At 39.0% G+C, this 18,529-nt stretch overlaps 2 protein-coding genes across 8 annotated transcripts in view; both read left to right on the forward strand.

The window, feature by feature from the left end:
* The window catches only part of LOC125767749 (neurogenic protein mastermind), a 68,944-nt gene extending 57,537 nt beyond the window's left edge, over nucleotides 1-11,407 (forward strand). For all 6 annotated transcript variants that reach the window (XM_049434603.1, XM_049434606.1, XM_049434605.1 and 3 more), the window contains 3 exons: nucleotides 3,768-4,350; nucleotides 5,627-6,883; nucleotides 6,951-11,407. In XM_049434603.1, the coding sequence (XP_049290560.1) occupies nucleotides 3,768-4,350; nucleotides 5,627-6,883; nucleotides 6,951-7,804 (2,694 nt within the window). In that variant the 3' untranslated portion in view covers nucleotides 7,805-11,407. The remainder of the gene's footprint in view (nucleotides 1-3,767; nucleotides 4,351-5,626; nucleotides 6,884-6,950) is intronic.
* A 730-nt stretch (nucleotides 11,408-12,137) lies between these two features.
* Nucleotides 12,138-18,094, forward strand: LOC125767765 (zinc finger BED domain-containing protein 4-like). 2 transcript variants are annotated; one of them, XM_049434651.1, is made up of 3 exons: nucleotides 12,138-13,139; nucleotides 13,225-13,335; nucleotides 15,552-18,094. In XM_049434651.1, the coding sequence occupies exon 3, from the start codon at nucleotides 15,552-15,554 to the stop codon at nucleotides 17,454-17,456; it is 1,905 nt and encodes a 634-aa protein (XP_049290608.1). In that variant the 5' UTR covers nucleotides 12,138-13,139; nucleotides 13,225-13,335; the 3' UTR covers nucleotides 17,457-18,094. The 2 variants fall into 2 exon arrangements, with proteins under 2 accessions (XP_049290608.1, XP_049290609.1); XM_049434652.1 differs by having other exon boundaries at nucleotides 12,138-13,335.
* The last annotated feature ends 435 nt before the right edge of the window (nucleotides 18,095-18,529 follow it).

Here is an 18,529-nt window from a genome sequence, read left to right on the forward strand (position 1 = left end):
CGGGGAATTGGCTATCATTTTATGAAAATTACCATTTATTATCCTCATCTATCCATCGTGCATACCTATATGTGATTATTATGGTACGGTTTCGCTGTGTGACGCAGTCATGCTCGCCACGATTCTTCATAATTAATTCGAATAAATCACTACCTTACAGGAATTTCGATCCAGAACCCTTCACAACAGAAACCTTCTATCGCCGATGAATTGTTGCACATTCTAGTTACGAGGTTGTAAGGATGTTAATAGCGTAATGTATCCTCATATCCTACCAGACTTTGAATGTAGCGCCAGAATCTGTTGTACGCTCCATAGCAAATTGGTCGTGGACAAACGCAGTTACAGTTTTGTGAAAAAATTGTACGATAAAGCACCAGTATCGCAGTAGTTCCGATAGCCATTGTCAATGTAAGCGAGTTAGATTCGATTATACTTCGAAAGCTAAAAAATGAATAAAACAACAAAAAAAGCTGCAATTAGATTAAAGTTCGAATTGTAAAACATGGAATCAAATGCCTTTCAAACCTGAGCCGTTGTTTCTTCTTTTCGGACTTAATTTTGTTTTGAGGATAGCCGTAGGCAAATTTTTGTTCGTTATTGATCAATTGATTTATTATGCTCTTTTCAAGGTTCTGATGTATTCGTTGTAATTCAAGTGTAGTGTATCCTTCGTATGGATCGATATACGTTATAGACATCTCTAACTCTTTTTGTCCAGATTTCATATTTGTAAATAAAAAACACGTTTTTCTCCACAAAAGCTGTATTCCAACTAAGGAAGGAAGTATGACTTACTTTGTTTTGTCGGTTTGTGTTTTGCATCAACTAGTTTTTGATGTTTCAGTACATTGCTAAGTTGCATTGCTGTTTTATTTTTAATTATCTTTGTTAGCTAAACAAAATAGTAATTTAACATATCGATGCAAAAATTTTATGTAAAAAAATGCTTTACAAAATCGTAGACAGAAAAATGTGTAAACGGGTTTCAGGAGCAATAACTCTTTTTAATAACAACATATTCTGACATTTTACGAATCTGTCAGTCTTGAAAGCTTTGCATAGTATCGATTTCATTTTTCATATGCTCGAGATTCCTAAATTTCCCCATTGTACAAAGCAAAGAACATTGCTTACGAAAAGCGTCCAGTTCAGAAAGATCATATTTGCAGTCCATCATACGTACCCCCCGTTTGCAATGAAACGTGCATATGTAGAGTAATATTTGTGAGCGCTGGACATCAAAAACAAAAATATGCCAAAACTAGAAAGCTACTGGTAAACCGCAAGTTAAGTTGATGAATACAAGAAACGAAAATTACCTGCCTTCATCTTGAGTGAAAGTATCCCATCGTTGTGATGCTTGCGTGACTTCCCACTAAGCAACAGCATAAAGCTGCTTTTTTGTCGAGTAATAGATGAAAAGCCGAAACCATGAACTGGCGTAGTAAGCGCTTTTTTTTAATGGTAAGAGAATGGTTAGAGGCAAAAAAAAAACCGATTCATTTCTATGCGACGAAACGGCACGTCGACGTTCCCGTCGTGGAAACCGACTGACTCAGTCAACCGAGGTCGTTTTACAACCTATATGCAAATGTTGGTGTTGTTTTCTCCAGAGTGATAAAGTAAAAGACTCGCGTTAGTCCGATAGTGGTAGTAGTTGGGTCAGCGCGCAACGCATTACTCGCTGCTAGTCGACCGATAGCAAGAGGAGTTAGTTGCACAGAATGAACTTTTGTTTTCTTTGCGAGAAGGTGCCATATTTAACAACTCCCTTCTACGTACGAATGCGGCAAGCTTTGAAATGAATATGTTTGTAACATTGAGTCTGATGAGTCTGTGCTAAATATAGGTATATGTATAGTTCTAAGGAAATATTTAATTTAGTTAAAACCCATGCTGAAGTTTTGTGCTCAGTTACCTATAGAAATTCAAAATCTCAAATGCCTTCACAATGCTTCACTGTAAAACTTCGATTTAACGGTAGTGCTTGCATTAGGGCACGACGAACAAGCGCTTCCTCGACATCAAGAAAACGGGAAAAGGCTGTGCACAAAGCACACCACCAACATAATGGCAAATGACCCAAATTAAAGTTTGCGTTGCTAGCCTCCCTTCGCCCAAATCCACTGTGGGCAGCATGTTGTCGCACTCTATGGTACTTCTCTCCTACTCTGTGCTTCTATGTTTCGATTCCCTCTTTCGGTCACAGTTCTCTTTTCTTCGCATTGCATGAGAACGTAACCATTGGAAGACGTTGATACCATCGGTGTACCGATGCGTCAGTGTACGTGCCTCTGTCCGTCTGTCCGACCGTAACCGCCGCCTCGCCGTAGGTTATTTCTCGGCTCTTTCGTCCACGGCTACGTCGAAGCTTGGGAAGCGAGCTTTGGGCAAAGCTTTGTCTGTTGGTAAAACTGCACGTTCTCAAGGCTTTGTCGCGTGCGGTATGGTTAATGCGTTTACCAATATTTTTGAAATGTACATTCAATAACCAAAAGTGTTAAAATGATAATAGATAATCAAAAGTTGTGAATGGGTTTAGAAAATCGCATTAATCTGATTCAAAAATATAGACAGAAGGAGAAGCTAATCATGTCAGTCTAAGCCAAAGTAGTAATACGTGCAACCTTTACTGAATAACCCATAACGACAGTACTAGCCCAACCCATGTGACCATGTGACAGAATCATCATAAAACTTCTAAAAATTCCAAATATATCACTTTTGAAATCAATACAAGTTGGCAACGTTGTCCATCAATTTATTATTTAACTCCTTTTACCTGATTCAACCTATTTTAAAATGAACAGGACCCCTTCCACCAGTTCCAAAGATTCGTCCCGTGTACGATCGATCAATGGGTTGAAAATGGGAAGCTCATATCATGAATTACTGTTGCTGAATTTACCTCTGCTCGGAAGAATCGATAAAGTCCCCCAGTTTAATGATAGCCATCTCACAAAAGCATAATCATTTCACTTGGCACCTCGGTCGAGCCGGACACATGGAACGGGCGAGAATTTGAAAATCAAACGCAGCACCGACGGTACGGCCGTGTTTGAGTACTCGTCTAATTTAGAAGTGTTACGTGATTTCAGCAAATCTCTCGCTGCCCATTCTCGTTAATTTTCATCGCTTGTGGTAGTAGTACACCGTAGCTGTGTGTTCTGTATGATGTCCACCAGGTTTTTGTCGTACCAGTGGCATGCGCCGCTCATGTGCAACACTATGAAACCAGCCCGGAAAGAACCGTCGTTTCGTTCCGAAAAGGAAGGAAAGGTTCGAGGCCACCAGCATTAAAGGCATAAAGTATGGTAGATGATTTTCTCACTGGAACACGGCCACCACTAGCACACCTACCGTCGTACATTGTTTTCGTTGGTTGTAGCAAGGTGTTTCACGCACCCTTTGGCACAGCAACAAACGAAGGATACAAAGCTGGAAGTATTAAATGCAATTATGTCGTCAATAAATTGAACATATTTAATTCAGTACTCCAACAATAATGGCAGGCGACACCAAAAGCCGTACAAAGGGCTAGGTGTGAAGCATTTGGAGTGACTAAAAAAAAGCCATTAGCCAAAAGCTTATTAACAAAAAATTAGTCCAGTATTTTAATGATGAAAATTTGATTGGCATATTTGAAGGCATGCAATAATTTATTATTGCACTTGTTGGAAATTGTATTACTCTCAAGGTTTTGCATTTGTTGGATTGTTCATTAACGTTTTTTGTGTCTATTGCTCTATTTCTCTCAACAACAGGTTTCAGCTGGACAGCATTTGCATCTTAGCGGCGATCTTAAGTCGGGTGTATCCGTCGCGGCACAACAAGGCGTATTCTTTAGTCAGCAGCAAACTGCCCAGCAACAGCAACAGAATCAGCAGCAGCACCAACAACAAACGCATACTCAACATCAACAACATCAGCAACATGCACAGCATCAACCGCATCAACAACATGCACAACACCAGCAACACCAACAACATCAGCAACATCAGCAGCATGGTCAGCATCAACAACATCACCCGCAACATCCACAACATCAGCAGCATCCACATCAGCAGCACCAGCAGCATCATGCACAGCAAACCGGACCGAAGCAGCAAGCGCAGCAGGGTAAACAATCCGTCCCTGGCATGGGCAGCTTACCCGGTGGTATGGTCGGTGGACAAGGGGGCGTTGGGAATGTTGGCAATAACGGTGGGCAACAGACAACAATACCGAATGGTCCCGTGCAGGGTATGAATGCTGGCAACATCGGCGGAAGTGGTGGTCCCACATCGGGAGGTGGCCATGCTGGTTCCAACCAAAACCATTCTCAAAATCAAGTACCCAATTCTCAAGGTAAGCATCAAACCAAAGGTAGTAGAAACTGTTCAATCGCTTTATTACGTCGGAATAGCTTGGAAAGCGCAAACGATCGCTTCATTATTTGTAAAAGCTGTTGAGAGATCAGACCTCTACCTACAAATCTACTCACACTTAAGTGTGATTGTTGATACGAAAATTAAACTACAAATGAGTAATATATGTCCAAAAGATAAAGAATGCTATAGAGAACTAAACGGAAAGAGAAAGACATAGGTGAGAGCGTCAATTGGGGTAATGTAATCCGAAGCAAAAAAGACATAATATTCGTATCACGATTCGGTGCCTTTTTTTTGTTATTTCGTTGTAGTCTCTAGTAGAATCCAAAGGAAATTTGCCAAATGGTGAGTGGCATTTCCCCTCGGCTGTCGGCGGGTAGCTACAAGCGCTCATAGTGCGCATGACCATGTGCAGTTGGAATTGACTGTACTCTAATCGATTGAACCCAAAATGCAATATGCCACTGTCTGGTTCAACATTTGCAGGGGAAGCGCAAAATATGTCGGAGTAACTTTTTTCCCCAATAGAAAATCCGAACGTAGCAGCGAAAAGAGGACCGCGTACGGCGTCGCTCGCATATACGGTCGGTTGTATATGGCTCAAACTCGACCAAATATTCCTCCCTGCCTTGTGCGAGTTTGATACCATCGGATGATTTGCTTTTAGGTTAATAGATTTCCTTTGCGACACTGTCGTGTCGGTGCGTGTTCCCATTCGGGTTCGGGTTGCCTGGCGATAGCCGGAGTTTTTTTTCTTTCGAAATTTAAACTTTTCATAATGTTCCATTTATTAACATTGCTCTTATGACTAAAATTGGTATAGCGATGTGTGTGTGGCACATAGCATGAAGCGCCAAGCAGCCCAATGCAATGCCTTTTTGGTGGTATTGCCTTACCATGGTGTAGAATAGCAGCATGGTATCGTAGAACGTACAAACGTATGAAGTAGTGGCACGTGGCACATAGGGGGATGGTCGTTTGTTCGATGCGAATATATGTGATTTTATGCTTTTTCTCCCAATACACAAACATGAGCTTCATCGACCGACGGCAAGTCGTTAAACGAAGGTGGTGTAAATGCGATGTACGTGGGAGTGCTAAATGCAGGTCGTTACTCTCACACCTATTTAATATGTTGGGCAAGGAAGCAATTTATGTAGCAAATATAAGTTCTGAATTCTGCGGAATTGATGTAAAAAAAAATAACTGGCAATATTATCAGTTAAAATATGTATGTACTTCACTATTTGCAGGTTCCTCCATTGTCAACGAAGCACAGTACACTGTTTCACAATCGCAAACAATCAACTTTACGCAGCAAACGTTACGGGCACGGCAGCAGCAACACCAGGTTAATGGAAATGTGGGCATGCCAAATGGTGGTCCTGGCGGTGCGCAGCATCAGCAGCAGCAGCAACCAGGACCAGGTATGGGAGGACCAACGCAAAATCCATCGCAGCAGCAACAGCAAACGCACACGGGTGGACCGCAAGCCGGTCCGGGTGGAGCTTCCGGTCCCGGTATTGGACAGGGTGGCGGAACGGTACCGCCTGGCATGGTTGGTGGTATGGTCGGTCCGGGAGGCATGGGTGGCCCGAGTGGTCCGGGTAATGGCGTTGTCGGAATGGGACCGAACGCAAATGTACCCATGGGTATGGGTGGCATGAGCGGTCCGAACGGTGGTGGCATTAGCGGATTAAACTCGATGGTGTCAAACTCGATGGCACCCGGTGCTGGTAATGGTGCAGCGGGAGTGAATGGTGCTAGTAGCATGGGTGGAAATAATGGTGGAATGATACATGGCACCATCGGCGGCCCCGGAGCAGGTGCAGGTGGACCGGGTAGTGGCGTTGGTGGTGGTGGAGGTGGCCCGACAGGTGCAATGAGACACGCGGAACAGATGAAATTTTTACAACAGCAACAGCAGCAGCAAATGATACGAGCCCAAGCCATGCAACAGCAGATGGTAGCAGGCGCCCGTCCACCGCCACCCGACTACAAAGCAACACAGCAAGCTAATCCAGCAGCAGCGGCGGCAGCAGCAGCAATGATGCAACAGCAACAGGCACAACAGCAGCAGATGCTGCATGCTGGTGGTCGTTTTCCTGCCATGCGAAGAATCACCCAGCAACCGATCCCACCAAGTGGACCGATGATGAGAGCACAACATGCAGCGTACATGCAACAGCAGCAGCAGCAGCAGCAGATGGCTGGTCACGGTGGCCCTCGAGGTGCAGCAGGCATGGTCGGTGGTTTTGGCGCAAACGCCGGACCCAACGTTGGAGTTGTGCCTGGACCCGGTGGTACGGGGGGTGGTAGTAGCGGTGGCGCCGGTGCCGGACCTGGAATGGCAGGACCTGTGCAACGACCGCCGAATGTGCAAGTTGGTCCAGAAGGGTTACCGATCGGTTCACAGCAAGCAGAGTGGCGTCATATGATGGCCATGCAACAACAGCAGCAAGTTAATTTCGGTGGTACAAGTGGTGGAAGCATGCGTCCAGGGTTTGGCGGTAAGTTATTTTTCTTCCTTACGAGATGTATCTTTGTTCTAAAGTAAATGTTTTTTGTTTGTTGTAGGTCCCGGTAGCGGTCCTGTAGGAGGACCTAATGGATCAGGTCCAGTTGCCCGATTGGATTCCTCCGTTGGACCGGGCGGACCCAATGGACCGGTTGGTCCTGGCGGTCCGATTGGCGCTGGTGGTGGAGGAGGAGCCGGTGGTGGTAACAATACTACCGGTCCTGGTATGGGGCCAAATGGGCCAAACAATGGTGGTCCCGGAGGGCCAGCTAGTGGCAATAGTATGACAGGAATGCAAATGCAGATGTTACGCCAGCAAAACCTTACCATGTACCAAGGCCAAGCCAACAACAACGGAGGACCGATGAGCCAAATGCAAATGTTGCAGCAACACCAACAGCTTCAGCAGCAGCAACAACAACAACAAAGCATGATGAACCAAATGCAGATGAGCCAAATTCACATGTCTCAGACGCAAACTATGTCAATACAGCAACAGCAGCAGCAACAAAATCAACAATCTGTGATGAATACCTTTACAACGCAATCTACGCAACAGTCTACCACAACGACAATGATTAGCGGAGGCGGCAGTACGGGCAATTCAATCGGTGGTCCTGGGGTGGGACCGAACGTGAACGGTAATATCAATCCTGGTAACATGCTCACTGGCCCAGGGCCATCATCAGCGGGTCCGAATGGCAATAACGGGAACAATGGTAACAACACTGGCAGCAGTAACATGAACAACAACGGCCCCGGTACCGCCAACAACAATAGCAGTAACAATAATTCATCAGAGTTCCTAGCGTTCCTGGAGAATCTGCCTGTGGGGGATCCAAACCAGTTTAATGCACAGGATCTACTCAACTCACTCGATAATGATAGTTTCAATCTTCAAGACATTCTTTAAGGTGAACATTAGCTTACAGAAGAAGGACAATTTATAATGTGTCCCTACAGCAAGGATATGTTGCTGGGCTAGACATCCTGCTGGTGCTGTACAGAGCTGCTGAAATTGCCACGTTTTTTCAAAGGTACACCAGCAGCAATGTAGTTCCTCCTGGTGTTATGGATTGTTATATTTATTTATAGCAATGGCAAAACATTTCACTACCTATAGTGAATACGGTAAAAAGTAACTAAAGATAAAAGACAAATCAAAATGTAATAACGGAACAGTAAGCAGACGAATAATGGGGATGCAATGATGAGTAAAGTTCATTGATGCGGTCAAAGATGCAAACACCGACGTGTTTTATTATGTACATAGTTTCCATGTTCTTCGGTAAACCTGTACCGTATGATAATGAGAAGACCATAAAACAATGCAATCGTCCCGATCCTGTACCGATCAAGATTGTTACATTTCTGGTGGCACACGTTGGTCTTCCTTTTGCTACAAAAGTGACGGATGTGCTACAAAAGGATGTGCATAGTAGGGAATAATTGCATATAAACTCATTACCTAACAGCACTGTTTACTATTTAAAGTGATGCAGGAAGTTTCATTTTCGGTGCTCTCTCAATTTATTATATTGCCTTTTTCGTTCCGTTTGACAAAAAGCGATCGAAAGAGGTTTACGGAATGAAACGGCGCTTTAGAGCAAGAGGAAGGAATATGTACCTTTCCTGAGTTGGGAGTAGTAATAATGCTCCATTTCTTCTACTTCCATATTCTGTGGTAGTGACTAAACTTCGCGTTAAACGTACAACAGCAAGAAGTTAGGAGTTATTACCTAATATGCAGTAGAAGTAGTTTAAATAGTACAGTTAAAACAAACTACACAGTAAAACAATAAACGAGTAAACGGGGAGCATATATTGATTGACAAACATTCCTCACTCGAGTACAGTTCGTCTTTTTCTATATATACTGAAACAAACAGAAAGCGTATGGAGTATGTTTTCGAGTATTCTTCATCCCTCAGTGGAAGAAATGATGTAATAACATCATGCTCAACACACTGTGTATTAACGTCCCATGCTGCGATTCTGTTTCCCATAAGGCGGGTTTAGTTGCATCCTGCAAGGGAGATGTCTTTTTTTTTCTTGAACTTGTCAAATGATGGGTTTTGTTTTATGTCTCGAGTATATTTATCTCTACCTTTTCCAATTGCAATCGATATCGTGTAGGATTAATTTATCGATATAGAAAGATCAGCAAAGTGTGTCTTTGTTTTATGAACTAAAAATTAGAAAATATTCGATACAAGCGATCAAGAGACTTGCTTTTCTTTCAAAGAAAATCAACAAAAACTCAGCGTTGATCATGTATAAGGTGTAGTAAGAAGTACACACACACTCGGTATAGTTTTAACTCTCCTGTATTATAACATTGTGTACAGTAAGGTTCGCGTTTCGTTTTATCTATTTAAAGGTAAAGATAGGTTTGACCATTATTTAATGTTTTTTTTTAGACGCGTGTATGCAAACAATGCGGGATTGAACCACATGCACCAGCTGCAAAACTATACGACATAAGTGGGATTCGTAGCGTTAGTAGATGAACATTCTAATAATGAGTAAAAGAACAATATATTATATACATTTACATGCATACAAACACACACAAACTCAACCATTGTAAACATTGAATTAAACATATAAGAAAACGATTAATCCAAAACAGTACACCTAAGTGTATAGCAAAAACAGTATGTATACAAAGCAAACGGTAGTAAACTCGATTAAACTGAGCTCGGATAAACTATGTAATCAAATCAACATGTAACCAAATCAAATTTTATAGAGGAAAAGAAACCAACAACCATAAAATGAGACAGCTCTGGGCAATTTGTATTTAGTTTGCTAATTTGCCACGCTCCAGTGGCAATGGTAACATTTATTCTATACACACATATTTGATGCGCCACAGTTTTGTTTTTTGGTGAATTTTCTAGTATGGTGGATGAAAGTACTGCAGCCTAATCTTGTCAATTAAAACCCGCACAGTATCGGAACGTAGCCGTTTCGATGTAAGATCAAGAACTGCAATTTGCTTTTTTTTTCGTTTTCATCTTGTGATAAATACATTCTATTTTTGATGAAAATTAATTTTATTTGTTATACTCAAGCAGACACGAAACATAAAAGTACTGAATTGGCGAAACACCACATGAAAATGATTGCTTTCATCCCATGTAATAAATGGTCATCTATAAAGTAACTTCATCATAAGAAATGCCAATTGAACAAAATATACACATATAAGAAGAAATTAAAAACAAAAGCTAAAGAAAATGCTCTATAGTTCTTACATCGTTGTAGCAAAATGAAAAAAAAATCATAAACTAAAAAGCAAAACACAAAACACAAACACAAATTGCATGGAGCAATAAATGCTTGTTACCTTACCAGTTTTGGTTACGCCAGTAAAATGAATTGCCGAACTTCGAATGAGGAGCCATTACATACACCATACACAAGAAGAGTGCATAAAGTTTAGTCGGGTATGAAATAGAAGAAAAAGAAAGCTATAGAAAATTTACATTTATACAAGAAACTAGCAAAAGTGAAACAGCCGACCTTGCACCATTTTGTCTCTAATGGGAACGGGACTTTATTCTAGCAGTCATTAGCCATTTTCCTTCTCTGATCTTTAATCGTTTCGCACTACAAATCATATAACAAAACAACCGTTACACATTCTGTATTATCGAAATGCAAGCTAGGATACAATTGTGATTTTTTTTCCTTTTTTTTTTTGTTTGTTAAATTATTTCGGCAAAGCCAATGGGCGGGAACATTCGTGTCTCATTCGAATCGTGAACGGTCGTTGTGTACATGCACAGTACATGCACGAAACAAAGTTTTATTTTTATTGCAAGCCACTATTTAAGTACGAAGAAAGACCAAATCCGACGATGTTGTTAGGGTGCATAAATTGTGATGTAAATATTGATTTCTGATGTGGGCTTGTATTGGGAGGAATTTTCCGTTGTAAATTATGGCACATCCGTCAAAAACAAGTCGCCAAACATATGCGGGCGCCCAAGGAATAGAGAGCATAGGGAGATAATTTCTGTGACAAAGTATTTTTCGAGGGCCTTTAATGAATTGGACTTTATAGATTGTAAAAAAAAATGCATTACTTACTAGCATTAAAATGCAATCGGTTTTTTTTTTGTTTGTTTTAGTAATTTTTAACGAGAAAAATTCAAAAATGTAACACTTAGGAGACCGATTTGATCGTCTAAGGTACGTTTTAATGTATTATTTTACTCCATGTACTTCTATTGACAATTATTATATGATAATTAAAGCAAAGCATTAAAAGAACATGCATTGAACATTCACGCTGCAGCAGTATAAAAACTCCACGTCAAAATGCAATATGCAAAAATCGACAAGTAGAGGCGAAATTTGCGTTCGAGTTAAAAAAAAAAACAACAAAATTTCATCCATGAAGGGGGAGAGACAAATGCTAGACAAAAAGAAGCGCAAGTGTAAAAACAAACAAAACACAATCGAACAAGAACAAACGATTATTTGAAATATAGATAATTAAATTGAATTGTTGTTTTATCGTACTTCTCGTGAATTGTGTAAGTATAGCTGTTTTTTTTATTTTTTTTATTGCATAGCATTAACGTTGTAATGCATTAACGGATATGTATTAGAACGTATGCAGTGTTAAACAATTAACATTGGAATGATGTTCATAATAAGTCACAAAAGGAATAGAAATATGAACACATTCCTTCGAATGGGTAGCTATTCCATGTTGCGTCCTTGCTAGTTACAATATATAATAATATATTTTTTTAAACAATCGATGTGATCTATCACAAACAGAACTATAATGTTGCAATTTCATACTCATTTATCTTGTGGCATTGATGTCTTGCAATTGAACTTGGGACAGCATCATCTATTCCATGTACCAAAGAATACAACATTAAACAATAAGTCCCATACTTATACAGAAGATACTACTTCTTCTTGGTGTAACGACCTCTGAGGACATGCTGGCTTACTAGACTTATTTTACCACGTAGCTGGATAGTCAGTCCTTGCTACGGGAGGACGGTCCGGATGGGATTTGATCCCCAGTACTTCAGCCGTTTATCACATACACCAACGGGCCGCTCCTCCACAAGATACTACTTCTACTAATATTGCATGATCAAATTATCCTATTCAACCACTAACCACTAATGTGACATGTTTTGCAGCAGAACTTGCCATCTTCATTGACTGCAAGTCTCAAAGGTTCCTTCGAGTCAAAGTCTTCTAGTTTATAGTCTCAAAGGTTCCTTCGACTTACATTTGAATACGTAAAATGATATGTAGTAATCATCCAGACCTAGTAGGCCGCTCAGCCGATTTGTATTGGGTACTGTTTTTATTGCATATAATTTTAATAAAGGTAACATTGGCCAGAATTTGTCCCAAAGTGAGTACAATCCATATGATTCACTCACTCGCCAAGGACAACGACCGCAAACAGGTCTCGAACAAAGGAATTTCCATTCCTACCTACAATGAGTCAAACTACTTCCCAAGCGTATTATAAAAGTGACGGTATTCTTGAAATGAAAAAGTGTGGAAAAAGTATGGCAAAAATTCTGTAAAACCAACGAGCTGGTTCGAGTTAAAAGTTGTCGGTTGGTGGCGGAAGATGTTTCGTTTACATTTTAAAGTCCAGTAGCCCTGCTTCTTCATTACTTTAAACAGTGAATTATTTTATAATGAATTATTAAACGTACAACGGGGGTACGCGTTACTCATCCGGTTCGATATTTGACTCTCGCAACAAAACCGTCAGCATAAAATGTACTCAGCAGAGTTACGGTTTACGGTTAGAGCAAAAGAGAGACGCACCCGAATCAGCTGCCTGTGTGAGAAGTATCGCAAACGAATCACGATATGTTGAGAGAGTGTGCCTTTGTGAAAGAGAGACGATTCAGAGAATCATCAGCTGCCAGTGCGAAAAGTATGGCAAACGAATCAGACTAACTCGCGTGAACGGTGGTTGCCTGTGGAAACGCACACCAATACGCATTAATGCTGTACACGCGGTAAATCTGCTCGTGTATCGCATGGGGAATGAAAACCAGCGTGTGTGCGTGTAGGAAATTTTACTGCTGTATTATATGTAGGTTCGGACGCCACATAGTACTGGTGAGTATCGCTGAGAACGGTGGCATTTTGTACGATTCATAACAACAAGACGTACTACAAACTCATATTTTATAGCAATCTATAGAAAGGTTGGTGGAATAAAGCGATAACTCTTCTTCCAGGTGAGTTTTACCCGAAACTAATGTAGACTTCGATTAGGATAAATGAGTTATTCAACAATTTCCGTTCCCTGTGTGTCATGTTCAGCTCTACCATTGGTGACTGCATTGGCGTTAGTTGGGCGACACAACATTTCTACATTTGGTTGATATTGCGATATTCCTGTTGGTTTGCCAATAAAATCAACACATAGAAACGGTAAGTGAGAGGATGTACTTGCAGAGTTTTGCGATTTATTCCAACCTATATTCCGGCATGTTCGGCAACAAATTTGCTTTGTTTCGGTGAGTCTACCAACTGGAAACCCAAAGAACAAATTCTAGTGAAATTGAGTATCTGCTCGTAGTAGTGTACGTGTTGTCGGTATGGAAACTTTCATTTCACGGTTAATCCATGCTCACTAGGATTCGAATCGTTTTGGTGTTAAGATTAACCCTATTGTCAATAACCGCCTACCTGGGTAAGTTTTGCACTTTTATTTCTTAATATCTTTTTATAGGAAAGTCGTACAGACTTGAAATTTTTAAAATGCCTAGAAAAACATGTTTTTCTCCATTTCGTATAAAAAGAAAAAAATTAAAATTATTTTTACCATTTTTTTAAAAAAAATTTCGATTGATACCCCTTATATCTACGACCGCCTACCCGGGTAGGCCATACGATTTCCATTACATCCATTATGGGAGTTTTCGTTTTTTTCGGATTCTGAAGCGTATATCTTTTGATCTGCTCGTCGTATTTGCATGAAACTTTCGATATAGATTGGTTTTTTAGTTGTCCAACTAATATCATTTAGCTGATAATTTAAAAAAATTCTGGTTTCCAGTTTTTTTGCATTTTTACAAATTTTTCTCCGTATATCTATGACCGTCTGACCGGGTAGGGCATGGGATTTATATGGGAGTTTTAATTTTCTCGGAAGTTTTCTGGGACAACCTTCAGCCGAGATACCTCAGGAAGAACCAAACATAAAGGAAATTGCTATTTATGTCAAAAAACCTGCTTGTTCTTCGCGTTCTTCGCGCGCGTTAACACATATTTCTCCAAATGTAAATAATTTGAAATATTAGCACTTAGTGTTAGTAATATGATAAAATTTGAGATTTATAGTAGCTTACGTGAAAAGCTCTTAATTATAAAAAAAGGATTTATTGTTTTTTAATAACGCAGAGTTGCGAAAATAATACACAAAAATTAAATATGATTAAAAATTATTAATTGGCTACAATTAACCCCGAAAAACTAGATATACATATATGCTTTATACATGATTTAGAATCCGAAAACTGAAGAATCCCATACAAATCGTATGGTCTACCCGGGTAGGCGGTCGTTGGTATACGGAGAAAATTTTGTAAAAAATGAAAAATACACAAAACCAGAATTTTTAAAATTCTCAGCTAAATGATATTAGTTGGATAACTAAAAAACCCATCTTTCTTGAAAGTTTCATGCAAATACGACGAGCAGATCAAAAGATATACGCTTCAGAATCCGAAAAAAATAAAAACCCCATACAAATCGTATGGTCTACCCGGGTAGGCGGTCGTAGATATAAGGGGTATCAATCGAAATTTTTTTTAAAAAAATGGTAAAAATAATTTTAATTTTTTTCTTTTTATACGAAATGGAGAAAAACATGTTTTTCTAGGCATTTTAAAAATTTCAAGTCTGTACGACTTTCCTATAAAAAGATATTAAGAAATAAAAGTGCAAAACTTACCCAGGTAGGCGGTCATTGACAATAGGGTTAAAGTGTATGGAGTACAAAGAGCTGAAGCCTTTTTTTGAAGTGGAACACTGAATATCCGTGCTCCCCATTGATATGAATCGTCAGATTCATACAATTGTTGTTGTTATGTTTGTGTTCGTTTAGCTGATAATTATTCAAATTGTCGGCTCAATATTGATGAAAACTAAAACTTAATATCTATTTTGTATTTCGTAAAATTTAATTTATTTACATAATTAAAATTCAAATAAGAATGCACTTAAATTAAAGAATGCAAACGCGCAAAAGTAAAGTACACTACTTTGCTTGCCGAGCTTCAAATAAAATAAATTTCAGCAAAATTAAGGAATAATTCTAGGTTTTCTGATTCACTAATCAGTTTTGGTCAATGCTTATCTGAGCATTTGCTGGCTATTGCTGACACATGCAAATAAGATGTTAATTGTAAGATGTGTAATGCTTTACATCATGAATCATAGCACAAAAATTTGAAAAAAAAGCCTTCGCCAAAGAGCTAGATATCACCACTGTTAAAATTTGTGTAACTTTTAAAACAAACCGTTCAAAATTTAATGCGCATCCACATGCCATAAGAGTTGGATATTATCGCAAAACCATGTATCTTTCATTGATAGTTATTAATTGTTCCATTTTTTTTTGTTTCCTTCATGTGCCATTGCAGATGAGTGACACTTGGCAACATTTCGTGGATTATGGAAAGGCGGGCAAATGCCGCTATTGTCCAAAGATGATCGCGATCGCAAATAGATCAACCTCCAATTTACGGCGCCATATCAAATCAAGACATCCTTCCATCTCACTCAAAAAAGCTGAACCATCGAGGACTTCACCTTTAACATCGAAGGTCGTTGATCAAACCGAATCCGAACCAGATGGTTTAATGAACATAGGCTACAATCCGGTAAATCTGGCCAGTTTTATCGATCAACATGAACCCTTAACAGCAAAGAAAACAAGTCAGTTGGATGAAGCTTTGCTAGAAATGATCTGCCATGAATGTGTACCGTTTGACATAGTAGAGGGAGATACATTTAAGAAATTTATTCGCTTACTCAATCCAAACTACGAACTACCTAGCCGTAAAACTTTATCAAATGGATTGCTCATGGATAATTATTTAGGGGTGTTAGATACGGTGACCGAATCTTTGTTTAAAACAAAATCCGTAGCTTTGACAATGGAAGGCTGGACAAGTTCTTACAATGCAAGTTATTTAACAGTAACAGCCCACTACATAAATGACGATTTTGAATTATGCTCTAATTTGCTAGAGTGTTCTGAGTTTTCAAACCACTGCGCAGGTCACAATATAGCAGATTGGTTGAAGAAAGTAATGGCAAAATTTAAAATTGACCATAAGATACAAGCAATTGTTACAAATTATGCGGTCAACATGAAGGCTGCGATGGATGAGATAAACGTGCCACATCTTCCGTGTTTTGCGCACACATTGAACACCATCGTACAAAAGGCTATACAAAATTCCATAATTGGCACGATTGGTGAAATTAAACAAATTGTAAAATACTTCAAAGAAAATAGCATTGCCGCACAAAAAATTTTTGATTCACAAAATAAGTTAAATCTACCAAATGTGAAGTTGAAACAAAATGTTGCGACTAGATGGAATTCTACTTTTGACATGATTGAACGATTTTACAAAAATAAAATACCGATACTTACTAGCTTAGATGCCATGGGCGTAAAACATAACTTATCAAACAACGATTGGACAATTATGGAAGAGAGTATTAAAGTTCTGGCGAATTACGATCATGCCACAAAAGTGATGCTGGCGGAAAAATCACCCACGCTATCACAGATAGGGCTTTTGACAAACATACTTTTGAAAAAAACAAAAACGCTTCTAGATGATGTGATGGATTCTTCCGTAAAAAAACTTGGCCTATCCTTGGTCGAAGGACTTTCCGATAGTGGCAAACCTTACCTGCAGAACCCATTAGTGTGCAGGGCAATGATGCTAGATCCAAGGATTAAAGGTCATGGATTTGAAAATGATATGCAGCGATATGAGGAAACGTATACAAACTTAATTAGAACGATTTTACCTTTAAAATCTCAAGCTTCTTCAGCGCTTCAGTCAGTTGTACAAAACTCGTTTGCTAGCCCTAGCCATGAGAACCTTTTTCATGAATTTGCAACAAGCGTTAGATGCGCTCAAAGTAAAACCCCGGAAATTGAAGCAAAGTTTGAACTCGATGATTACTTGAAAATGAACTGTATTGAACTAAGTGAAGATCCATATGTCTGGTGGAAAAGTAATGAAAGTATATTCCCAGCTTTGTTTCAAGTGGTTCAAAATGTATTTTACATACCTGCCACGTCGGTTCCATGTGAACGCGTCTTTTCCAAAGCTGGTCAAATATATTGCGAAAAACGGTCGAAACTTTTGCCCAAAAAAATGTCGGAAATCTTGTTCCTACAACACAACAGTAACCAAACGATTTACGATGAAGATGACGATGATGATAATAATGAAGATAAATCGCTGCACGTACCCCAGCATTGGCTAGAGAAAAACGGTATTACCTTTGAAGCATTATAAGAAAAGAATATTTTATTGCAAGTTCAACAAATGCGCACAACTTTTAACAAATAAAGCTTTGTTTTAACTAATTCTCTAAAGTCCTTTTGGTAAAGGTAATATCGATAAATCAATCACTGCTTCCTCGGGCGTAACTGCGGTTTTGATCAGTTTAACTAGGTTTCCTCATCTAAGAATGACCAGCAGTTGGTGACCTTTAAATTTGCTAGAATTTTGTCAATCTTCCCAAAGCACACTTCATCCAAATCTTGCGAACATGTCGCTAATCTTTGTTTTCTTTGCGATTATTTTTTAAATTTAATCTCCATCCATAAAGTTAACACAGATATAATATGATACCATTAAAGGATTGCATTTTTATGTGTAGGATTATGTACATTTATAGTATAAGTAGAGAGACGAAAACATTAATCATTGTAACGATCATTTTCAAATAATACATGACAACTATATTACAAATAATGTGTTGAAATATTATCAAAATTGTTGTATCAATTAATGAATTTGCTAACTATGTTTCGTCAGGAATGAAAATACTGATGGAATTCAGATTTACGATTGGAATCAAAATTAATTTGATGAAATCATCAACAAAATCGAATATCAACAAAAAGTGTCCATATCATGATTAATATCACACATAAAGAAAATTAAATAAAATCTATAATCTTTGCATAATACAAAAAAAGACATTTAAATTCATCCGAAGTTTACATTTAAGCCGTTTAAGGTATTTAAAAATGATAATTATTAAATTAATTACACTAGTCTAGCACTAAAAAAGGCTATTTTTATGTTCTATGGAGATATGTCTATGTATTATTATCCTTAAACATTATTTTTGCATTGCAGAAGCATGACGATAAATCGATTTCGATGGGAGGAAAAAGACAAAAGACTGGTGCTGGTGCTCTTCAATTTGTCGAATGTTTGTTGAAAGAAGTTGTAAATTCTTGTAGTCGTAAGCTCATAATTTTAAATCGTTAATGCTTGATGGTTATGAAATATGTATTTTGAATTAGGCTCGATACAATGCGATATCTACGACTTCCCAAGTATTTTTATATGTCTTA

This window comes from Anopheles funestus, chromosome 3RL, assembly GCF_943734845.2.
Source record: "Anopheles funestus chromosome 3RL, idAnoFuneDA-416_04, whole genome shotgun sequence".
Classification (NCBI taxonomy): domain Eukaryota; kingdom Metazoa; phylum Arthropoda; class Insecta; order Diptera; family Culicidae; genus Anopheles; species Anopheles funestus.